The sequence below is a fragment of the Anolis sagrei genome, chromosome 12 (assembly GCF_037176765.1).
Source record: "Anolis sagrei isolate rAnoSag1 chromosome 12, rAnoSag1.mat, whole genome shotgun sequence".
In the NCBI taxonomy this organism is placed as follows: domain Eukaryota; kingdom Metazoa; phylum Chordata; class Lepidosauria; order Squamata; family Dactyloidae; genus Anolis; species Anolis sagrei.
The window spans coordinates 15,035,991-15,061,495 of NC_090032.1; the positions used below are offsets into that span (position 1 = coordinate 15,035,991).

General features: G+C 43.2%; 1 protein-coding gene across 10 annotated transcripts in view; it reads left to right on the plus strand.

Moving 5' to 3' along the window:
- MARK2 (microtubule affinity regulating kinase 2) overlaps positions 1-25,505 on the plus strand; it is a 220,298-nt gene that overhangs the window by 163,878 nt on the left and 30,915 nt on the right. For all 10 annotated transcript variants that reach the window (XM_060758466.2, XM_067472467.1, XM_067472466.1 and 7 more), the window contains exons 6-14: positions 164-234; positions 3,810-3,866; positions 4,853-5,089; positions 8,118-8,237; positions 12,587-12,686; positions 12,825-12,937; positions 17,065-17,197; positions 19,506-19,684; positions 23,263-23,360. In XM_060758466.2, the coding sequence (XP_060614449.2) occupies positions 164-234; positions 3,810-3,866; positions 4,853-5,089; positions 8,118-8,237; positions 12,587-12,686; positions 12,825-12,937; positions 17,065-17,197; positions 19,506-19,684; positions 23,263-23,360 (1,108 nt within the window). The remainder of the gene's footprint in view (positions 1-163; positions 235-3,809; positions 3,867-4,852; positions 5,090-8,117; positions 8,238-12,586; positions 12,687-12,824; positions 12,938-17,064; positions 17,198-19,505; positions 19,685-23,262; positions 23,361-25,505) is intronic.

The following is a 25,505-nucleotide window of genomic DNA, read 5'->3' on the forward strand; positions in this document are numbered from 1 at the left end:
GTGTCAAGAGTGAGGAGACGCAGAAGGAAAGATAAGCTTTTGTTACAGGTGTCCCCATTTGCTTTGATTTCAACCACTATTATTCAGGTTTGATAGCAGAAGCACACTGTGTCAAATTGGGAGCTTCATGTCCTAATCATGGTTTGCTTTTCATGTTTTGCAGGGGAAGTGTTTGACTACTTAGTAGCCCATGGAAGAATGAAAGAGAAGGAAGCACGGGCAAAATTCCGACAGGTTGGTGGAGCCTTTCTTTATGTTAACAGTTCCAGAGCTTTCGTTGCCTACAAACAATTCAGTTTTCGTCGAAGGCTTTCATGGCCGGAATCACTCAGTTCTTGTGGGTTTTTTCGGGCTATATGGCCATGTTCTAGAGGCATTTCTCCTGACGTTTCGCCTGCATCTATGGCAGGCATCCTCAGAGGTAGAGGTCTGTTGGAATTAGGACAATGGGTTTATATATCTGTGGAATGGCTGGGGTGGGGCAAGGAGCTCTTCCCTGCTGCAGTTAGGTGTGAAGTTTAGCTAATCACCTTCATTAGCATTTGAAGGCCTGCCTGATCCTGGGAAAATCTGTTGCTGGGAGGTGTTAATCTGTGCCTGGTTTCTTCCTCTCTGTTGTTTAGCTGTTATAATTTTAGAGTTCTTTAATACTGTGTTCCTGCCATACATCAAGGGAACCACTGACCGCATAGGGAAGCTGATGAGGAAACACAACATACAAACAATCTACAAACCCACCAAGAAAATCCAACAAATGCTACGTTCAGCAAAGGACAAGAGGGATCCTCTCACCTCTGCAGGAGTCTACCGTATACCATGCAGCTGTGGACAAGTCTACATAGGGACCACCAAACGCAGCGCCCAGACACGAATCAAGGAACATGAAAGGCACTGCAGACTACTTCAACCAGAGAAGTCAGCCATAGCAGAGCACCTGATGAACCAGCCTGGACACAGCATATTATTTGAGAACACAGAAATGCTGGACCACACCAACAACCACCATGTCAGACTACACAGAGAAGCCATTGAAATCCACAAGCATGTGGACAATTTCAACAGAAAGGAAGAGACCATGAAAATGAACAAAATCTGGCTACCAGTATTAAAGAACTCTAAAATTATAACAGCTAAACAACAGAGAGGAAGAAACCAGGCACAGATTAACACCTCCCAGCAACAGATTTTCCCAGGATCAGGCAGGCCTTCAAATGCTAATGAAGGTGATTAGCTAAACTTCACACCTAACTGCAGCAGGGAAGAGCTCCTTGCCCCACCCCAGCCATTCCACAGATATATAAACCCATTGTCCTAATTCCAACAGACCTCTACCTCTGAGGATGCCTGCCATAGATGCAGGCGAAACGTCAGGAGAAATGCCTCTAGAACATGGCCATATAGCCCGAAAAAACCCACAAGAACTGAATTCAGTTTTCCATTGTCTCATTGCATTTTCGGTGAACTTTCTAATATTTTCACAAACCCCGATGACATCTAGACATTTGATAATCCAACAATGTGACAGCGAGTCAAATGTTTGTTTTGGAATCAAATTGTATAGAGGTTTGTTTTGCGGCTTTTGCAATGTTATGATTATGATTATTATTATGCTGATCAAGGTTGACAATTGCAACATTCACACTTGCCTTATAGAATCATAGAATCCTAAAGTTGGAAGAGACCTCATGGGCCATCCAGTCCAACCCCATTCTGCCAAGAAGCAGGAAAATTGCATTCAAAGCACCCCCGACAGATGGCCATCCAGCCTCTGCTTAAAAGCTTCCAAAGAAGGAGCTTCTACCACACTCCAGAGCAGAGAGTTCCACTGCTGAACATCTCTCACAGTCAGGAAGTTCTTCCTAATGTTCAGATGGAATCTCCTTTCTTGTAGTTTGAAGCCATTTTTCCATTGCGTCCTAGTCTCCAGGGCAGTACTCCCTATGACCTCCCCTCACATACTTATACACGTATCTCCTACCATGAATCATCACAAGGTTTAAGATCATCTGGAGAGGCCCTGCTCTCGATCCCATCACCGTCACAAACACGATTGGTGGAGATGAGAGACAGGGCCTCCCTCCCCAAAGACATCAGACTGACCACCTTCCTCCTGTCCTTTAGAAGGAAACTCAAGATTTGGCTGTGGCACCTTGCATTTGATCATTGACCAGCGGCTTGCATGAAGAAGACATAAGCAATTTAGGCAAGGATAGAAAAAAACTTTACTAATCATTACATCAGAGGCCCCCTATTAAAGACCTGGAACAAGTATAAAGACATCATTTACCCCAGAATACCCATGTGGACATCGCCAATAGAGGCATATCATAAAAGAGAGTTACCAAAAAGTAGATGGCTTAATTACAGGCAACTATTGGTTAAAATCAACAATGAATGGCACCTGAGGTCTATGGAAGAATTAAAGAGGGAAGATAAAGAACTAAATTGGCTACAATATATACAAATTAAAGAAACTTTAAAGGAAGATCTAAAAGTGGGATTTAGCGAAAAGGACACGTGTTGGGATATAATTATGAAAAAGGATAAGCAGCTGGTTAGAATCTTGTATCGAAACCTGTTAGAGTGGAATACTGAAACGGAAATAGTAAAAGAAAATATGGTCAAGTGGGCCAGGGATATAGGCCACTCTATACTAATAAGCGAATGGGAACAAGTATGGAAGGTCAAGCTTAAATACACTAGAGCCAGCAGCATAGTAGAGAACTGGCACAAAGTTTTCTATAGATGGCATTTGACACCTGTACAATTGGCGAAATTTAGTAAAAATAACAATACGCAGTGCTGGAAGTGCGGAAAGGAAGCTGGAACCTATTTCCATTTGAATTGGAATTGCAAGAATATTAAAAAAAATTGGACTACGGTTCATTTACATACACAAAACATTATTAAAACAAAGTTTGACCTCAAACCTGAATATTATTTATTGAACATAACAGATTTAGGTCTGAAGAAAAATGAAGAGAAAATTTTGTTTTATTTATCGTCGGCAGCCAAAATATTGATAGCCCAGAAATGGAAAAGTAAAGAGATTCCAACTAATGAAGATTGGATAAAGAAAATAACAGATTTCAGAATTTGTGACAGATTATCGAGTCAAATAGAAGAACTCAGTAAGACCAAACAAATAAGCTGGAAGGACATGGAAGAATATTTGAAAAGCAAATTCAAACTGGACACTTAAAAGTCGATGGGTAAGAAGAGCAAGGACAGCAAGGAACAGGAAAAAGGAACAATACAACGAGATAATCACTCCTCTGCGGACTGAACGGAAGTGATGCACACATTCGTCTGACCCCCATCCCATTCTCCACCCATTCCTACCTCCCTTTATCCCTTCTATTCTACTTCTGGGCCCCTCCCTACCTCTCTTACCCCGCCTACCCTTTATTTTATCCCCCACGGTCTGTCTAAACTTCACAACTTTCTATCACAATAATTGTTCTCCCTCTTTCACTGTAAAAGAAAATGGTATAAAAATTATTTTTTTAAAAAAGAAGAAGACATAAGCAATTTTGAAGTGCCAGTGAATTGATCCAGACCCGGATTTTAATTGGTCTGTTTCATTATGGTGGCACTGAATAGTGTTTGCTGTGAGGCCGCCCTGAGTCCCTCCTCAGGGGTGAGAAGGATGGGGTACAAGTATATGAAATAAAATAAATAAACATACCCAGCTCTTTAAGCCGCTCCTCATAGGGCTTGTTCTTCAGACCTTTGATCATTGTAGTCGCCCTCCTCTGGACACATTCCAGCTTATCCTCCTGACCATTCCTGTTCTCTCTCTTTTTCAGATAGTTTCTGCTGTGCAGTACTGTCACCAAAAGTTCATTGTACATAGAGACTTGAAAGTGAGTAACAAATATAAAAAGCACTTATGGGCAAGTGAATGTATAGTCCATCTTATCTGTACCAACGCTACCATATATACTTGGGTATCAGCTGAGTTTTTTTGGCTTTTTGTTTAGGCTGAAAAAAAACCCCTCGACTTATACTAAGTTATTTACTATTTTACTGGGTTATTATTAATATTATATTCATTATTTTACTCTGTTTATTGTTATTATTATTGTTATTACAGTTGCATTATTTTACCTGATTATTATTATTTTTATTATTGTTACATTTATTGTTTTACTCTATTATTGTTATTACATTTATTATTTTATCCCATTTATCATTATTATTATTCCATTTATTATTTTACTCCCTTTATTATTACTACATTAGCTTGAAGACCCGGCGGTGCCCGGGTTATTTGAGAAAGGCATTTTTTTGTCTGTGCTCCAAGTTTAGTTTAAAAACAGTTTAAAAACACTGGAAGTTTAGTCTAAAAACAGTTTTAAACACTGGATGAGAAGGCATTGTATTGTATCCGGACAGAGGATCAGAGGGACGAAAATAGGGTTTAATTGCACTAGTAGGTAGAAAATGGCGCTCCATGCAGTCATGCTGGCCACATGACCTTGGAGGTGTCTACGGACAACGCTGGCTCTTTGGCTTAGAAATGGAGATGAGCACCACACCCCAGAGTCAGACATGACTGGACTTAATGTCAGGGGACTACCTTTACCTTTACCTTAGGTAGAAAATAAAGTGCTTCCGAGGACAATTATTTTGTGGGGTTTGGTCAGGGAGTTGGATTTTATTTTTTCTTTTAATTATTATTATTTTAATGTTATACCCCGCATACTAGACGACCCCCGACTTTTCATAAGATTTTCCAGTGTTTAAAAGTTGTCTAATATTGTGATTGTTAGCAGTATTGAGGTTCCTTAGCATCGGTTGACTTCTATTTTTGCCCCTTCTGAATCCACGTTCTCCTCTTTCTTTCCAGGCAGAGAATCTGCTCCTAGATGCCGATATGAACATTAAAATTGCAGACTTTGGTTTCAGCAATGAGTTCACGTTTGGCAACAAGCTTGATACGTTCTGCGGGAGCCCTCCGTACGCCGCCCCCGAGCTTTTCCAGGGCAAGAAGTACGATGGACCCGAGGTCGATGTCTGGAGCCTCGGGGTCATCCTTTACACACTGGTCAGCGGCTCACTGCCCTTCGATGGGCAGAACCTCAAGGTAAGGCGGGGCAAGAGCAGTGCTTTGCTCTCTTCAAAGCTGGTGGTTGTGCCTGATACTATCGACCATGGTATCCTTCTGGGGCGGCTCTCCGGAATGGGTCTTGGGGGCATTGTTCTGCAATGGCTCCGCTCCTTCCTGGAGGGTCAATCTCAGTTGGTGAAGCTGGGGGATACCTGCTCGGATCCATGGCCTTTATTTATTTATTTACGGCATTTATATGCTGCTCTTCTCAACCCGAAGAGGACTCAGAGCGGCTTACAAGATACATATACATACAATATATTATATTATTAGCATAGCACAATATCAGTATTATATATTACTACTAGCCGTTCCCTGCCACGCGTTGCTGTGGCCCAATTTGGTGAACTGGAAAATAAAGTAATGAGAAAGTGTTGGTTTCTAATATATGTGATGTCTTTCTGCTTGTGGGTAAACAGTATTTCTTGCTGTGTCTTTGTCAGTGTTGATGTGGAGAGTGTCTGGTTTGCCTACTCTGGAACAGGCAACATATCATTGTCCTTTTGGGGTCCCTTTCAAATCTATGATACTATATCTGTGTGTGAGAGAATCATATATTTCTATCTATATCCATGGCTGGATGGCTCTTTGTCAGGAGGGCTTTGATTACGTTTGCTTGTCCTCACGAAGGGAGTTGAATGGCCTTAAGTATTTTCTGTTGGTCATGGGGGTTCTGTGTGGAAAGTTTGCCCCAACTCTATCGTTCGTGGGGTTCAGAATGCTCTTTGATTGTCGGTGAACTATAAATCCCAGTAACTATAACTCCCACTTGCAAGGTCTATTTCTCCCAAATTCCATCTGTGTTCATATTTGGGCATATGGAATATTCATGCCAAGTTTGGTCCAGATCCATCAATGTTTGAGTCCACAAGTGCTCTCTGGATGTAGGTGAACTACAACTCCCAAACTCAAGGTCAATGCCCACCAATCCCTTCTAGTGTTTTCTGTTGATCATGGGAGTCCTATCTGCCAAGATTGGTTCAATTCCATCGTTGGTGGAGTTCAAAATGCTCTTTGATTGTAGGTGAACTGTAAATCCCAGAAACTACAACTCCCAAATGACAAACTCAATTTTTTTGAGTGGAGAACATACATTGGGTTGTTAGGGGTATCGTGTCCAAATTTGGTGCCAATTGCCCCAGTGGTTTTTGAGTTTGTGAATACCACAAACAAACATTACATTTTTATTTATATAGATATTGTACTATACATTGTACTGTAACATTATTAGTAATATTACATCTGTATAAATAAAAAGGTAATGTTAATTTGTGGGATTAATATAACTCAAAAACAACTGGACGAATTGCTCCCAAATTTGGCCACAAGACACATACTAACCCAAGGAGTGACCATCACTCAAAAAATTGATTTTGTCATTTGGGATTTGTAGTTGCCAGGATTTATAGTTAACCTACAACCAAAGAGCATTCTGAACTCCACCAATGATGGAATTGAACCAAACTTGGCACACAGGACTCCCATGACCAACAGAAAACACGAAAAGGTGCTCACTACCTCTGAGAATGCTTGCCATAGATGCAGGCGAAACGTCAGGAGAGAATGTCTCTAGAACATGGCCATATAGCCCGAAAAAACCTACAACAACCCAACACGAAAAGGATTTGGTGGGCATTGACCTTGCGTTTGGGACCTTGCGTTGTCGTTCACCTACATCCAGAGAGCACTGTGAACTCAAACAATGATGGATCTGGATCAAACTTGGCATGAATATTCCATATGCCGAAATATGAACACAGATGGAGTTTGGGGAAAACAGACCTTGACATTTGGAAGTTGTAGTTACTGAGATTTATAGTTCACCTACAATCAAGAGCATTCTGAATCCTTCCAGCAAGAGAACTGGGGCAAACCTCCCACGAAGAACCCTCATGACTAACAGAAAATACTTAAGACCATCTTGTCCAATTCCCTTCACCAGGGCAAGAAAACGTAAACAAAGCCCTCCTGACAAAGAGCCATCCAGCCATAGATATAGCTATATATGATTCACACACACAGAGAGATAATAACTGGGGTGGCATACAGGGAGCGTACAACTTCCATGTTACGCCAGCTCCACTGGCTGCCAGTTTGCTACCGGGCACAATTCGAAGTGCTGGCTTTAGCCTATAAAGTCCTCAACAGCCCCAGCCCAAATTACCTGTCCGAGCGCATCTCCCCCTATGAACCATCGCGGAGATTAAGATCCTCCAGGGAGGCCCTGCTTTCCGTTCCGCCATTGTCACAGGCACAATTGGGGACGAGAGACAGAGCCTTCTCGGTGATTGCTCCCCGGCTATGGAACTCCCTTCCTGGTGAGATCAGGTCGCCCCCCTCTCTCCTGTCCTTTAGAAGAATGGTAAAAACTTGGCTGTGGGACCAAGCTTTTGAGACAGGGCAATAAAGCGGCAATAAGAAAGATGACAGGGCCAATTAGATTTGATGCAGATGACTAGGACAGTTGGTGTATTTCAATATTTTGATCAATTTTTTTTAATGTTTATGTATGTGTATGTGAATCTATGTCCCGGCAAAATTGAATGTTTGCCGTGTACATGCTGTGCTCCGCCCTGAGTCCCCTTCGGGTTGAGAATGGCGGAATATAAATGTTTTAAATAAATAAATAAGGTTTCTTAACCATGTTTGGAGCCCCCGGTGGCGCAGTGGGTTAAAGCACTGAGCTGCTGAGCTTGCTGATCGAAAGGTCGCAGGTTCGATTCCGGGGAGCGGTGTGAGCTTCCGCTGTCAGCCCTAGCTTCTGCCAACCTAGCAGTTCGAAAACATGCAAATGTGAGTAGATCAATAGGTACCGCTCCGGCGGGAAGGTAACGGCGCTCCATGCAGTCATGCCGGCCACATGACCTTGGAGGTGTCTATGGACAACGCTGGCTCTTCGGCTTAGAAATGGAGATGAGCACCACACCCCAGAGTCAGGCATGACTGGACTTAATGTCAGGGGACTACCTTTACCTTTTACCTTAACCATGTTTTCCTTTTGCAGGAGCTGCGAGAACGGGTCTTGAGGGGGAAGTACCGGATCCCCTTCTACATGTCAACGGACTGTGAGAACCTGCTGAAAAAATTCCTCATCCTCAACCCTAGCAAGAGAGGCACTTTAGAGGTTTGCTGGCAGTGGCGGCGGAGGGGGGGGGGGGGGCAGTATGTGTGTATGTGGAGGATTTCCTCTTTGGGAAATACTTGTCACCTGGCATCAGATTGGCCCACGTGGCATTGTAACACACTCCGGGTCGGCTTATACTCAGTGTCTAGATCTAAGGAAGTCATGCTCCCCATGCTCTATTCTGCTTTGGTTAGACCACATCTGGAATATTGTGTCCAATTCTGGGCACCACAATTCAAGAGAGATATTGACAAGCTGGAATGTGTCCAGAGGAGGGCGACTAAAATGATCAAGAGTCTGGAGAACAAGCCCTATGAGGAGCGGCTTAGGGAACTGGGCATGTTTAGCCTGAAGAAGAGAAGGCTGAGAGGAGATATGATAGCCATGTATAAATATGTGAGAGGAAGCCACAGGGAGGAGGGAGCAAGCTTGTTTTCTGCTTCCTTGGAGACTAGGACGCGAGGGAACAATGGCTTCAAACTACAAGAGAGGAGATTCCATCTGAACATTAGGAAGAACTTCCTGACTGTGAGAGCCATTCAGCAGTGGAACTCTCTGTCCCGGAGTGTGGTGGAGGCTCCTTCTTTGGAAGCTTTTAAGCAGAGGCTGGATGGCCATCTGTCAGGGGTGATTTGAATGCAATATTCCTGCTTCTTGGCAGGGGGTTGGACTGGATGGCCCATGAGGTCTCTTCCAACTCTTTGATTCTATGATTCTATGATTCTATGATATACGGTATGTGGTTTCAGTTCAGTATGTATGTTTTGATCGGTCACCTTTCCAGACCCAAATCCACTGTTTGTGGTATCTTTTTGAAGTCCTGGTAGGGAAGCTGTGAGACAATTGCCCCAATGAGAGGCAATTCCGGACATGCTGTGTGTCTATCCCATTATTTTGTTTAAAGCAACCTTTCCTGCCTGCGTTCTAGCACGAAGAAGGCCTGTTTCATTTCCTAGGTTCATGCCTTTCTCTGCTGGGGTTGCAGTGCCCCCTGCCATCCGAAATTGCCTTTCAAAGCAGGCACTTAATTGAGCGGCCCTTTCAGCCCTGCTCTTGAATTAGAGAAAGAGGCTCCTTGCTATCTGGAAATGTGAGGGCTCCTGCTGTTCCTTGTCTAGAGGAGCAGTTTTAACCCAGTTGGCTTTGAGGTCTGCTTAGGTGTGAAAGGGCCAAAAAGTAAAAGAGACCAAGCTTGTAACTTTGATGTGGGAGGAGAACTGGTAATGCTCTCCTCACACTTTGGAGTCTGAAGCCCAAAGGGCCTGTTTGCATACATATTACCTTGCCTCTAATAGGTAAATGGCAGCACAAACTTCCATGCAAACAGGACTCTTCCTTATTTATCAAATACTAGCCTTCTGCCTTGCTTTTCTTCAGTATCCATAATAATAATAATAACTAGCTTTACCCGCCACGCGTTGCTGTGGCCAACCTTCTCTCCCTCTTTCTCTCCTTCTTTCACTCCTTCCTTCATTTCCTTTTCTTCTTTCCTTTCTTCCTTCTCTACCTGTTTACTTCCTTCCTTAGCTTTTTGTTCCCATCCTTCCTTCTCTTTATTTCTTTCCTTCCCTCCCTCTTTCTCTCCTTCTTTCTCTTCTTCCTTTGCTCCATCTTTCCTCCCTTCCCTTTTTTCTTTCCTTCTCTCCTCCTTCCTTCTCTTCCTCCCTCCTCCCTTTTTATTTTCCTTCCTCTTTCTCTCCTTTCTTCCCTCTCTATCTCTTTCCTTCCTTCCTTCGCTCTTGACTTAGAATCATAGAATCAAAGAGTTGGAAGAGACCTCATGGGCCATCCAGTCCAACCCCATTCTGCCAAGAAGCAGGAATATTGCATTCAGATCACCCCTGACAGATGGCCATCCAGCCTCCGTTTAAAAGCTTCCAAAGAAGGAGCCTCCACCACACTCCAGGGCAGAGAGTTCCATTGCTGAACAGCTCCCACAGTCAGGAAGTTCTTCATCATATTCAGATGGAGTCTCCTTTCTTATAGTTTGAAGCTATTGTTTCGCGTCCTAGTCTCCAGGGAAGCAGAAAACAAGCTTGCTCCCTCCTCCCTGTGGCTTCCTCTCACATATTTATACATGGCTATCATATCTCCTCTCAGCCTTCTCTTCTTCAGAAGAGAAGCTCCTTAAGCCGCTCCTCATAGGGCTTGTTCTCCAGACCCTTGATCATTTTAGTCGCCCTCCTCTGGACACATTCCAGCTTGTCAATATCTCTCTTGAATTGTGGTGCCCAGAATTGGACACAATATTCCAGGTGTGGTCTATCCAAGGCGGAATAGAAGGGTAGCATGACTTCCCTAGATCTAGACCAGGGATCCTCAAACTAATGCCCGGGGGCCAGATGCGGCCCTCCAAGGTCATTTACCCGGCCCTTGCTCAGGGTCAACCTAAGTCTGAAACGACTTGAAAGCACACAACAACAACAACAATCCTATCTCATCAGCCAAAAGTAGGCCCACACGTCTCATTGAAATACTAATAAGTTTATCTTTGTTAAAATTGTTGCTCATTTTAATTATTGTATTGTTGTAAGTGTCTTTTGCACTACGAATAAGATATGTGCAGTGTGCATAGGAATTTATTCATTTTTTTTTCAAATTATAATCCGGCCCTCCAACAATTTGAGGGACTGTGACCTGGCTCTCTGTTTAAAAAGTTTGAGGACCCCTGATCTAGACACTATGCTCCTATTGATGCAGGCCAAAATCCCATTGGCTTTTTTGGCCGCCACATCACATTGTTGGCTCATGTTTAACTTGTTGTCCACGAGGACTCCAAGATCTTTTTCACACGTACTTTTCTCGAGCCAGACATTGTCCCCCATTCTGTATCTTTGCATTTCGTTTTTTCTGCCTAAGTGGAGTGTCTTGCATCTGTCCCTGTTGAACTTCATTTTGTTAGTTTTGGCCCATCTCTCTAATCTGTCAACATCGTTTTGAATTCTAGATCATTTTGAATATGCATGCATATTACCTTGCCTCTAATAGGTAAATGGCAGCACAAACTTCCATACAAACAGGACTCTTCCTTATTTACTAGCTTTCTGCCTTGCTTTTCTTCAGTATGCATAATAATAATAATAATAATAATAATAATAATAATAATAATTTGAAACACAACAAGGTGGGTCCACAGAAGACACTCTGCTGGCTGTTGTATTGGATCACACGTTGGACACTTCCCAAGTGTCTAGGACTGTGTGATGTATTGGCGAATAATGCCTACAGATCCCAGTTAGGTGTCCTTTTGCAGCTGGCAGATGGCAATTTTGTCAGCACCGATTGTGTTTAAGTGCAGACCAAGGTATTTAGGCACTTCCCCCAGTGTGCCAATCACCACTGGGACCACCTTGACTGGCTTGTGCCAGAGTTTTTGCAGTTCGATCTTTAAATCCTCATATCGTGTCAGCTTTTCCAGTTGTTTCTCTTCAATCCTGCTGTCATTATTATTAATGGCCTTGCAGCTTCAAAGCATGGATGGTTGCTGCCTGGTGGAATCCTTTGTTGGGAGGTGTTAGCTGGCCCTGATTGACAGGAATTGTAAACAAGAATCAATCAGGGCCAGACAATAGGAAAAACTTTCTGGCTGTAAAAGCGGTTCAAAAGTGGAACTCACTGCCTCAGAGTGTGGTGAAGTCTTCTTCTTTGGAGGCTAGATGGCTTGCTGTGTTTTCTGGGCTCTATGGCTGTTTTCCAGAAGCATTCTCTCCTGACATTTTGCCCACATCTATGGCAGGCATCCTCAGAGGTTCCTTGTCTTTAGTTTTTCCAATCTCCATGTGTCTTGGAACAGTTTCCCTCCAAAGAGATGTTCAGTGTGTTTTCGAAGGCTTTCATGACCAGAATAATTGGGTTACTGTGAGTTTCCCGAGCTTTATGGCCATGTTCCAGAAGCATTCTCTCCTGATGTTTTGCCCACACCTATGGCAGGCGTCCTCAGAGGTTCCTGGTCCATAATTTTTCCAATCTCCATGTGTCTTCGAACAGTTTCCCTCCAATGAGATGTTCAGTGTGTTTTCGAAGGCTTTCATGACCGGAATAATTGGGTTGCTGTGAGTTTCCCAAGCTTTATGGCCATATTCCAGAAGCATTCTCTCCTGATGTTTTGCCCACATCTATGGCAGGCATCCTCAGAGATTCCTGGCCCTTGTTTTTCCAATCTCTGTGTGTCTTGGAGCAGTTTCTCACTGTAGAAATATTCAATGTGTTGTTGCGAAGGCTTTCATGGCCAGAATCACTGGGTTTCTGTAAGCTTCGGATTGCTGTAACCAAATTGTTTTGAAAAGGAAAGCACTTGTCTCATTGCATCCCACGAGTTGGGTCAACGTATCCCCTTCTCTTCCTTGTAGCAAATCATGAAAGACCGCTGGATGAATGTGGGACATGAAGACGATGAATTAAAGCCTTATGTGGAGCCTTTACCCGACTACAAGGACCCTCGGCGGACAGGTAACGTGCCAAGGCAGGATGGCAGCATTCCTCCCATTGTGCATCTCTCTTAGTGAGCATAATATCATTTCTTTATTTGTCTTTCAAGACTTTCTGACTTCTCCTTTCCCCCCCTTTTTCCCATGTATTACCTTACAGAGCTCATGATCTCCATGGGATACACCCGAGAGGAAATCCAGGACTCGTTAGTCAGCCAGAAGTATAACGAAGTCATGGCTACATATCTGCTGCTAGGATACAAAAATTCAGAGGTAGGGGGATGTGTGGCTGTGTGGTTCATTTGTTTTGCATGCATTTGAATACTATCTGGCCCTAATTTGTCCTTCCCAAACTGAGAGGCGAATGGAAACAGAATTATTACTATTATACTTGTGAGTTATTAGGTTGCTGTGAGTTTCCTGGGCTGTCTGGACATGTTCCATAAGGATTTTCTCCTGATGTTTTGCCTGCATCTGTGGCAGGCATCCTCAGAGGTTGTGAGATCTGTTGGAAAATGGGGTTTATATATCTGTGGAAAGTCCAGGGTGGGAGAAAGTACTTTTGTCTGTTGGAGGCAAGTGTGAATGTTGCAAGTGTCAACCTTGCTCAGCATAATAATAATATAATAATAATAATAATATAATAATAATAATAATAATAATATTGCAAAAGCCGCAAAACAAACCTCTATACAGGGGTCTCAAACTTTTTAAACAGAGGGCCAGGTCACAATTCCATCAAACTGTTGGAGGGCCAGATAATAATTTGAAAAATACATGAATGAATTCCTATACACACTGCACATATCTTATTTGTAGTGCGAAAACACTTAAAAACAATACAATAATTAAAATGAAGAACAATTTTAACAAATATAAACGTATTGGTATTTCAATGGAAAGTGTGGGCCTGCTTTTGGCTGATGAGATAGGATTGTTGTTGTTGTTGTGTGCTTTTAAGTCATTTCAGACTTAGGTTGACCCTGAACGAGGGCCGGCTAAATGACCTTGGAGGGCCGTATCTGGCCCCCGGGCCGTAGTTTGAGGACCCCTGCTCTATACAACTTGGATTGATTTCAAAAAAGCATTTGACTCACTGCCACATTGTTGGATTATCAAATGTCTAGATGTCATTGGGGTTTGTGAAAATATTAGAAAGTTCACCAAAAATGCAATGTGACAATGGAAAACTGAGTTGTTCATGGGCAACGAAATCTATGGAACTGAAGGAATTTTCCAGGGTGACTCACTGTCACCACTATGAAGGCCTACCTCTTTCTTTGTCCCTTTTGAGCTCCTCTCTCAGTAGCCCATTCTCCCTCAGGCACACATTCTTCTTATCTCAACCAGGGTTAAAACCAGCTAGGAGCCCCCGGTGGTGCAGTGGGTTAAACCCCTGTGCCGGCAGTACTGCAGACCGACATGTTGCAGGTTCGAATCTGAGGAGAGCGCGGATGAGCTCCCTCTGTCAGCTTCAGCTCCTCATGCAGGGACATGAGAGAAGCCTCCCACAAGGATGACAAAACATCAAAAACATCCGGGCGTTCCCTGGGCAACGTCCTTGCAGACAGCCAATTCTCTCACAGCAGAAGCAACTTGCAGTTTCTCAAGTCACTCCTCGCACAACAACAACAAAAAACAAAACAAAATGGGGTTTTACCAATTTTATCAATTTTACTCCTAGCACATTTAGCCACCCCATGTGTCTTCCCTCTATCATGTTGTTTTGAGACTGTTTATTTTATTTTGTCATTTCATGTGTTATTTTGATGCTATTTTGTTTCTTTTAATTTTGTTTTGTTGTATTGTTACTTTTGGGCTTGGCCTCATGTTAGCCGCCCCGAGTCCCCTTTGGGGAGATGGTGGCGGGGTATAAATAAAGTTTATCATTATTTGAAACACAACAAGATCCATTGTTTCATCTGCTGTGATCTATTGTTTCATCTGCCTCTTTGCAGAGTCTACATTTGTGATCTATCATCTATTATTATTATTATTATTATTATTATTATTATTATTTGAAACACAACAAGATGAGTCCACAGCAGACACTCTGCTGGCTGTTGAATTGGATCACACGTTGGACACTTCCCAAGTGTCTAGGATTTTGTGATGTATTGGCGAATAATGCGTGTAGATCCCAGTAAGGTGGCCTTCTGCAGCTGGTAGATGGTAATTTTGTCAGCGCCGATTGTGTTTAAGTACAGGCCAAGGTCTTTAGGCACTGCACCCAGTGTGCTGATCACCACTGGGGCCACCTTTACTGGCTTGTGCCAGAGTCTTTGCAGTTCGATCTTCAAATCCTCATATTGTGTCATCTTTTCCAGTTGTTTCTCTTCAATCCTGCTGTCACCTGGAATTGCGACATCAACAATCCATACTTTGTTTTTTAACACGATCGTGAGGTCAGGAGTATTGTGTTCCAAAACTCTGTCTGTCTGAATTCGGAAGTCCCAAAGTAGCTTGACGTGTTCATTCTCTGTAACTTTTTCCAGCTTGTGATCCCACCAGTTCTTTGTTGCAGGCAGATGGTGTTTGTGGCACAAGTTTCAATGAATCATCTGAGCAACGGAGTTGTGCCTCTGCTTGTAGTCTCTCTGCGCAATCTTCTTGCAGCAGCTGAGGATGTGATCTATTGTTTCATCTGCTTCCTTGCAGAGTCTACATTTGAGATCTGTTGTCGATTTTTCAATTCTGGCTTTGATGGCATTTGTTCTAATGGCTTGTTCTTGGGCTGCCAGAATCAGGCCCTCCATCTCCATTATTATTATTATTATTATTATTGGGTTGTTGTAGGTTTTCCAGGCTATATGGCCATGTTCTAGAGGCATTTTCTCCTGACGTTTCGCCTGCATCTATGGCAAGCATCTTGCCATAGATGCAGGCGAAACGTCAGGAGAAAATGCCTCTAGAACAGGGGTCCTCAAACTAAGGCCCGGGGGCCGGATGCGGCCCTCCAAGGTCATTTACCCGGCCCTCGCTCAGGGTCAACCTAAATCTGAAACGACTTGAAAGCACACAACAACAACAACAATCCTATCTCATCAGCCAAAAGCAGGCCCACATTTCCCATTGAAATACTAATAAGTTTATATTTGTTAACGTTGTTACTCATTTTAATTATTGTATTGTTTTTCTGTGTTTATTACACTACAAATAAGGTATGTGCAGCGTGCACAGGAATTCATGTTTTATTTTTCAAATTATAATCCGGCCCTCCAACAGTTTGAGGGACTTTGACCTGACCCTCTGCTTAAAAAGTTTGTGGACCCCTGCTCTAGAACATGGCCATATAGCCTGGAAAACCTACAACAACCCAGTGATTCTGGCCATGAAAGCCTTCGACAATACATTATTATTATTATTATTATTATTATTATTATTATTATTATTATACTGACACAAAACACAGTCTGTCACAGCAAATGAGATCTCTATATGCTGGATTTTGTATCACAAAGTCAAACACTTCCCAAGCATCTAGGACTATGTGATGTATTTTCGAATGATGTGCGCAGATCCAAGTCAGGTGGCCTTTTGCAGTTGACAGATCATGATTTTGTCAATGTTTATTGTTTCCAAATGCCGGCTGCGATCTTTTGGCACGGCACCCAGTGCACCAATGACCACTGGGACCCCCTGTACTGGTTCATGCCAGAGCCTTTGCAGTTCAATTTTGAGGTCCTGATAACAACTGAGCTTTTCAGAGTCCAGAGGAGGGCGACTAAAATGATCAAGGGTCTGGAGAACAAGCCCTATGAGGAGCGGCTTAGGGAACTGGGCATGTTTAGCCTGAAGAAGAGAAGGCTGAGAGGAGATATGATAGCCATGTATAAATATGTGAGAGGAAGCCACAGGGAAGAGGGAGCAAGCTTGTTTTCTGCTTCCTTGGAGACTAGGACGCGGAACAATGGCTTCAAACTACAAGAGAGTTGGACTGGATGGCCCATGAGGTCTCTTCCAGCTCTTTGATTCTATGATTCTATGATTTTCTTGTTGTTTTTCCTGAATGCAACTGTCACATGGTATGGCGACATTATTATTATTTATTGTTATTAATTATTATTATTAATGGGTTGTTGTAGGTTTTTTTCGGGCTGTATGGCCATGTTCTAGAGGCATTAGACCATGGCCATACAGCCCGAAAAAACCTACAACAACCCTGTGATTCCGGCCATGAAAGCCTTCGACAATTATTATTAATTATTATTATTAGATTATTATTATTATTATTATTATTATTATTATTATTATTATTTGTAAGCTGCTCCAAGTGCCTTTGTGGCTGACACACAATGAGAAAAAAATAAATATAAAAGCCAAACTGTTGTTCAAAGCCTGAGTGTCTTCTGTCCTCGCTCCATCATGCTATCTTTTTTCTCTTCCTGGTTCTTTTTCAGCTTGACAATGATACTATTACGCTCAAGCCACGGCCCCAACCTGAACTCACGAACAACACCGCCCCGTCCCCGTCCCACAAGGTACAGCGCAGTGTATCAGCCAACCCCAAGCAACGCCGTTTAAGTGACCAGGGTAAGCTTCGGTACTTTGAGCCTCGCTTTTGAAGCAAGGGAGGGCTTGATGCCATAGAGGTGAGGAGGAGGGCTCACATGAAAAAGATCTTGGAGTCCTCGTGGACAACAAGTTAAACATGAGCCAATAATGTGATGTGGCGGCAAAAAAAAGCCAATGGGATTTTGGCCTGCATCAAGAGGAGCATAGTGTCTAGATCTAGGGAAGTCATGCTCCCCATGCTCTATTCCGCTTTGGTTAGACCACACTTGGAATATTGTGTCCAATTCTGGGCACCACAATTCAAGAGAGATATTGACAAGCTGGAATGTGTCCAGAGGAGGGCGACTAAAATGATCAAGGGTCTGGAGAACAAGCCCTATGAGGAGCGGCTTAAGGAGCTGGGCATGTTTAGCCTGAAGAACGAGATATGATAGCTATGTATAAATATGTGAGAGGAAGCCACCGGGAGGAGGGAGCAAGCTTGTTTTCTGCTTCCTTGGAGACTAGGACGCGCAACAATGGCTTCAAACTACAAGAAAGGAGATTCCATCTGAACATGAGGAAGAACTTCCTGACTGTGAGAGCCGTTCAGCAGTGGAACTCTCTGCCCCGGAGTGTGGTGGAGGCTCCTTCTTTGGAAGCTTTTAAACAGGGGCTGGATGGCCATCTGTCAGGGGTGATTTGAATGCAATATTCCTGCTTCTTGGCAGAATGGGGTTGGACTGGATGGCCCATGAGGTGTCTTCCAACTCTTTGATTCTATGATTCTGTGACTTGGATGTGTGTGTCAGGACCAGGCGTTTTGCAGATTCAGCAGGTATTGCCAATTTTGGGGGTGAGGTTCTGGGTTTGAGCCTGCCACTTTTGGACTCTCGCTTGCTGAGTGTTCCAGCGAGTGTCTCTGTAGACCTTAGAAAACTATTTCTTGATTTAAGTCGTTGGCGTGCTGGCCGATACCCAAACAAGGGATGAGCTGGAGATGTGGCTGAGAGAAGATATGATAGCCATGTATAAATATGTGAGAGGAAGCCACAGGGAGGAGGGAGTAAGCTTGTTTTTTGCTTCCTTGGAGACTAGGACGCAATGGAACAATGGCTTCAAACTACAAGAAAGGAGATTCCATCTGAACATGAGGAAGAACTTCCTGACTGTGAGAGCCGTTCAGCAGTGGAACTCTCTGTCCCGGAGTGTGGTGGAGGCTCCTTTTTTGGAAGCTTTTAAGCAGAGGCTGGATGGCCATCTGTCAGGGGTGATTTGAATGCAATATTCCTGCTTCTTGGCAGAATGGGGTTGGACTGGATGGCCCAGGAGGTCTCTTCCAACTCTTTGATTCTGATATTTATTCTGATATGATATTTTAATATTTGTATGTGTGCGCCCGGTGGCGCAGTGGGTTAAAGCACTGAGCTGCTGAGCTTGTTGATCGAAAGGTCGCAGGTTCGATTCCGGGGAGCTGCGTGAGCTTCCGTTGTCAGCCCTAGCTTCTGCCAACCTAGCAGTTCAAAAACATGCAAATGTGAGTAGATCAATAGGTACCGCTCCGGCGGGAAGGTAACAGCGCTCCATGCAGTCATGCCGGCCACATGACCTTGGAGGTGTCTACGGACAACGCTGGCTCTTCGGCTTAGAAATGGAGATGAGCACCACACCCCAGAGTCAGACATGACTGGACTTAATGTCAGGGGACTACCTTTACCTTTACCTATGTGTTTTTATGGTTGGAAACCGAGCTGAGTCCCTCAATGAGGTTGAGAAGTTCGGTATAGAAAACTTTGAAATAAATAAATAAATAAATTTGATTATATGATTCTGTGACTTTGATGTGTGTGCCAGGACCAGGCGTTTTGCAGATTCAGCAGGCATTGCCAATTTTGGGGATGAGGCTCTGGGTTTGAGCCTGCCACTTTTGGACTCTCACTTGCTGAGGTGTTCCAGCGAATGTCTCTGTAAACCTTAGAAAACTATTTCTTGATTTAAGTCGTTGACGTGCTGGCTGATACCCAAACAAGGGATGAGCTGGAGATGTCTCTGCCTTGGTCCTTTCATTATTGGCTGCTACTTCTCGGCGGATGTCAGGTGGTGCAATACCGGCTAAATAGTGTAATATCTCCAGTGGTGTGGGTCGCAGACACCCTGTGATAATGCGACATGTCTCATTAAGAGTCACATCCACTGTTTTAGCGTGGTGAGATGTGTTCCACACTGGGCATGCATACTCAGCACAATAGTTGGTAGGGCACAACAAAAGGGCAAAGGACGACAGTATAATCTTGCAACACTGACCTATTTCTGCTCTCTCTTCTTCCTTGTCTCTTTCCTGCCGCAGTACCAACCATCCCAACCTCCTCGTCGTATTCCAAGAAAATGCAGGCGGCCAATGCGGAGAACAAGCGTCCGGAAGAGGAGCGGGAGGCCGGGCGGAGCAAGGCGGGCAGCACGGTCAAAGTCCCCGCCAGCCCACTGCCTGGCCTCGAGAGGAAAAAGAGCACCCCTTCGCCTTCCACAGTTAGTCTCTTCAGGATGTGGGAGGGCTGGCTAGGGGCAGGTTGTCATACAGTTCCTCATGTTGTGGTGACCCCCAACCATAACATTATTTTCGTTGCTACTTCGTAACTGTCATTTTGCTCCTGTTATGAATCGTAATGTAAATACCTGACATGCAGGATGGATTTTCATTCAGTGGACCAAATTTGGTGCAAATACCTGATAAATCCCAGCGACTACAATTCCCAAATGACAATTTTTTTGAGTGATGGTCATTTCTTGGATTAGTAGGTGTCTTGTGACCAAATTTGGCGGCAATTCGTCCAATGCTTTTTGAGTTATGTCAATCCCACAAACTAACACTACATTTTTATTTTTATAGATTTACTAGCCGTCCACTGCCACGCATTGCTGTGGCCCACGTGGGGGTTCTGTGTGGGAGGTTTGGCCCAATTCTATCCTTAGCGGGGTTCAGAATGCTCTGTGATTGTAGGTTAACTATAAATCCCAGAAACTACAACTCCCGGGCCTCGCTCAGAGTCAACCTAAGTCTGAAACGACTTGAAAGAACATAACAACAACAACAACAATCCTATCTCATCAGCCAAAAGCAGGCCCACACTTCCCACTGAAATACTAATAAGTTTATATTTGTTAACATTCTTCCTCATTTTAATTATCTGGCTACCAGTATTAAAAAACTCTAAAATTATAACAGCTAAACAACAGAGAGGAAAAAAAAAACCAGGCACAGATTAACACCTCCCAGCAACAGATTTTCCCAGGCTCAGGCAGGCCTTCAAATGCTAATGAAGGTGATCAGCTAAACATTCACACCTAACTGCAGCAGGGAAGAGCTCCTTGCCCCACCCCAGCCATTCCACAGATATATAAACCCATTTTTCCTACTTCCAACAGACCTCACAACCTCTGAGGATGCTTGCCATAGATGCAGGTGAAACGTCAGGAAAAATGCCTCTAGAACATGGCCCTATAGCCCGAAAAAACCCACAAGAACCTAATTATTGTATTGTTTTAAGGTGTTTATTACACTACAAATAAGATATGTGCAGTGTGCACAGGAATTCATGTTTTATTTTTCAAATTATAATCCGGCTCTCCAACAGTTTGAGGGACTGTGACCTGGCCCTCTGCTTAAAACGTTTGTAGACCCCTGGTATAGTACAATATAGTCATATATTGATTGAAATTTTTCTTTGTTTTTAAATGTAATGTATTGCATATGTATGTTGTAAACCGCTCTGAGCCTTCGGGGAGTGGCGGTATATAAATTCGATTAATAAATAAATAAATAATGAATAAATATATAATACTGATATTGTACTATGCTAATAATATAATATTGTGTGTGTGTGTGTGTGTGTGTGTATTAGCCGTCCCCTGCCACGCGTTGCTGTGGTCCACATGGGGGTTCTGTGTGGGAGGTTTGGCCCAATTCTATCCTTGGCGGGGTTCAGAATGCTCTGTGATTGTAGGTGAACTATAGATCCCAGAAACTACAACTCCCAAATGTTAAGATTCTATTTTCCCCAAACTCCACCAGTGTTCACATTTGGGCATATTGAGTATTCGTGTAGAGTTTGGTCCAGATCCATCATTGTTTGAGTCCACAGTCATCTTTGGATGTAGGTGAACTACAACTCCAAAACGAAAGGACACTGCCCACCAAACCCTTCCAGTATTTTCTGTTGGTCATGGGAGAACTGTGTGCCAAGTTTGGTTCAATTCCATCATTGGTGGAGTTCAGAATGCTCTTTCATTATAGGTGAACTATAAATCACAACAACTACAACTCCCAAATGACAAAATCATAATTTTTTGAGTGATGGTCACTCCTTGTGTAGTGAGACATTTTGTTGCCAAATTTGGTGTGATTTCATTCATTGGTCCTTTTGTTTTTAAGGTACTCATTACGCACAGAGCATTTTTATATATATAGATTTATTTACGACATTTACATGCTGGCCTTCTCACGCTGAAGGGGACTCAGAGCAGCTTAAAATATATATAAATGTAATGTTCGTTTTGTGGGATTAACAGAACTCAAAAACCACTGGATGAATTGACACCAAATTTGGACAGCATATACCTAACAACCCAATGTAGGTCCTTCACTCAAAAAAACTGACTTTGTCATTTGGGAGTTGTAGTTGCTGGGATTTATAGTTCACCTACAATCAAAGAGCATTCTGAACCCCACCAATGATGGAATTGAACCAAACTTGGCACACAGTTCTCCCATGACCAACAGAAAATACTGGAAGGGATTGGTGGGCAATGTCCTTTGGTTTTGGAGTTGTAGTTCACCTACATCCAGAGATCGCTGTGGATTCAAACAATGATGGATCTGGACCAAACTCTACACAAATACTCAATATGCCCAAATGTGAACGCTGGTGGAGTTTGGGGAAAATAGAATCTTGACATTTGGGAGTTGTAGTTGCTGGGATTTATAGTTCACCTACAATCACAGAGCATTCTGAACCCCACCAACAATAGAACGAATTGGGCCAAACCTCCCACACAGAACCCCCATGTGGGCCACAGCAACGTGTGGCAGGGGACAGCTAATATATATATATATATACACACACACACACACACACACACACACACATTATATTATTAGCATAGTACAATATCAGTATTATATATTATTTATTTGTTTGTTTGTTTGTTTGTTTATTAATCGAATTTATATACGGCCACTCCCCGAATGATCAGAGTGGTTTACAACATACATATGCAATAAATTACATTTAAAAACAAAGAAAAATTTCAATCAATATTTGACTATATTGTACTATACCATTATATTGTAACACTAATAGTAATATTACATGTAATATAAAATATATAATTATAATATCATATTATTATTATCAAATCAAATCATTTATTTTGGTCATTGACCAGCACAGGAAATAGAGTCACATTTTCATATTATTATTATTATTATTATTATTAGTATATTGTATTACATTATAATATTATAAATATAGATATATAGGGCTTGCAAATATATACAATATAGATATATAGGGCTTGCAAATACAAATATACAGGTATATGGCAATCTCTAGATAAAGAAATATGATGTATATACTCAGTTTTATCATATTTATCATAATAATATAAAATATATAATATCATTATTCTTAGTGTTATATTGTATTACATTATACTATTATCAATATTATAAAATATTATAAAAACCTCCTTTGGAGGCTTTTAAACAGAGGCTGGATGGCCATCTGTTGGGGCTGTTTGAATGTGATTTTCCTGCTTCTTGGCAGAATGGGGTTGGACTGGATGGCCCACAAGGTCTCTTCCAAGTCTGTGTTTCTATATATGCATTTCACAATGAGTCACAGTTTATTTTTAAAGAGGTGGTGATTCAAAGAGGTCCAAAAAGCAAGAACCAGAAAGAGGAGCTTTGAAAATCATTTTTGGGAGGACCGAGGTGCCCACCCAGTCTATGCAGAATAGCGCCTTGGAAGTGCTCCCCTCCCCTTTCCCCTTGCTTTCCGAGGCAGCGATGAAGGTCTCCCCTGACCTGATCTTCCCCCTCTTTGCAGAACAGCGTCCTCTCGACCAGCACAAACAGAAGCCGCAACTCACCCTTGCTTGATCGAGCCAGCTTGGGCCAGAACTCCATCCAGAACGGCAAAGATAGGTAAGGAGAAAGAGGTTGGAGTTGGGCCGCTTGATAACATAGCTCACAAAACTCGGGAATCCAATATGGTTCCGGAGGAGAGTAATAATCAGGAAATGATGACTCTATGGCACGACCTGCGTGGGTCCCGCATTTTTTTTAAAATATTCCACCTGAACATCAGGAAGAACTTCCTGACGGTAAGAGCCATTTAGCAGTGGAACTCTCTGCCCCGGAGTGTGGTAGGGGCTCCTTCTTTGGAAGGTTTTAAACAGAGTCCGGATGGTCATCTGTCTGGGGTGCTTTGAATGCAATATTCCTGCTTCTTGGCAGGGGGTTGGGCTGGATGGCCTCGAGGTCTCTTCCAACTCTATGATGTATTTCGTCTTCCTGTTGTTGTGTGCCTTCTAGTCCAAGCACGGGCAAACTTTCAAACTTGTGGGTCGCATGCTAGCACTCCCATTGATGGAAGGAAGGAAGGGAAGGAGGAAGGAAAGAGAGAAGGAAGGACGAAAGGGAGGAATGATGGAAGGAGAAAGGAGAGAGGGAGGAAGGAAGGAAAAAAGGGAGGAAGGAGAAAAAGAGGGAAGGAAGGGAAGTAAGAAGGAAGGAAAGACAAAGAGGAAGGAAGGGAGGAAGTGAAGGACTGAAGGAAGGAAGGGAAGGATGAAGGAAAGAGGGGAGGAAGGAGAAAGGGAGAAAAGAAGGAAGGAGTGAGGTAAAAGGGATAGGAAGGAAGGAAAAAGAGGGAAGAAAGGAAGGACAAAAGGGTGAAAGGAGAAAGAGGAGGGAGGTAAGAAGGAAGGAAAGAGAGAAGGAAGAAAAGACAAAGGGTAAGGGAGGGAGGAAGAGAAAGACTGAAGGAAGGAAGGGAAGGAGAAAGGAAAGAGGGAAGGATGGAAGGAGAAAGGGGGAGGGAAGGAAGGATAAAAGGGAAAAAGAAAGAGAGGGATGGGAGGGAGGTAAGAAGGAAGGGAATAGAGAAGAAAGGAAAGAAAAGGGGAAGGGACAAAGGGGGGGAAGTGAAGGACTGAAGGAAGGAAGGAAATGATAAAGGAAAGAGGGAAGGAGAAAGAAGGAGAAAAGAAGGAAGGGGTGAGGAAAAAGTGACAGGAAGGAAGGAAGGAGAAAGAAAGAAGAAAGGAAGGATGAAAGGTGGAAGGAGAAAGAGAAGGAAGGAAAGACAAAGGGGAAGGGAGGGAAGAAGAGAAGGACTGAAAGAAGGAAGGGAAGGATAAAGGAAAGAGGGAAGGGAGGGAGGAACAAGAGGGAAGGAAGGGAGGACAAAAGAGTGGAAGGAGAAAAAAGAGGGAAAGGAGGGAGGCAAGCAGGAAGGAAAGAGAGAAGGAGGAAAATACAAAAGGGGGGAGGCGAAAGGGTGGAAGGAAGGAGGAAGGAAAGGAAAGGAAGGATAGATGGATGGAAGGGAAGGAGAAAGAGGAAGGAAAGAGAAAAGGAAGGAAGGATAGAATAGTGAGGAACAGGAGAGTCTGAGAGAAGAGCCCAAGGGAAAGAAGGGAAAGACAAAGGGAGAAGGATGAAAGGGTAGAAGGGAAGGAAGGAAGGTAATGAGGAAGGAAAGACGGAAGGAAGGCAGGAGAAAGAGGGAGAAAGGGAGGAAAGAGGGAAGAAAAGAAGGACGAAAGGGTGGAAGGGAAGGATAGAAGAAGGGAGGTAAGGAGGAAGGAAAGAGAGAAGAATGAAAGACAAACTGGAGGAAAGGATGAAAGGGTGGAATGGAAGGATGTAAGGAAGGAAGGTAATGAGGAAGGAAAGACAGACACACAGAAGGAAGGACAGATGGACGGAGAAAGAGGGAGGTAAGGAGGAAGGAAGGAGAGAAGGATGAAAAGACAAAAGACAGGGAAGGATGAAGGGGCAGAAGGGAAGGATGGAAGGAAGGTAATGAGAAAGGAAAGACAGAAGGAATGAAGGACGAAAGGGAAGGAAGAGGGAAGGAAAGAAGGGTGGAAGGGAAGAATGGAAGGAGAAAGAGGGAAGGAAGTGACGTAAGGAGGAAGAAAAGAGAGGGAAGGAAAGAGAAAAGGCAGGAAAGTACAAAAGAGTGGGAGAGAAGGAAGGTAGGTAATGAGGAAGCAAAGAAGGATGAAAGGAAGAAAGGAGAAAGAGAGAGAGGGAAGGATGAAAGGGTGGAAGGGAGAGAAG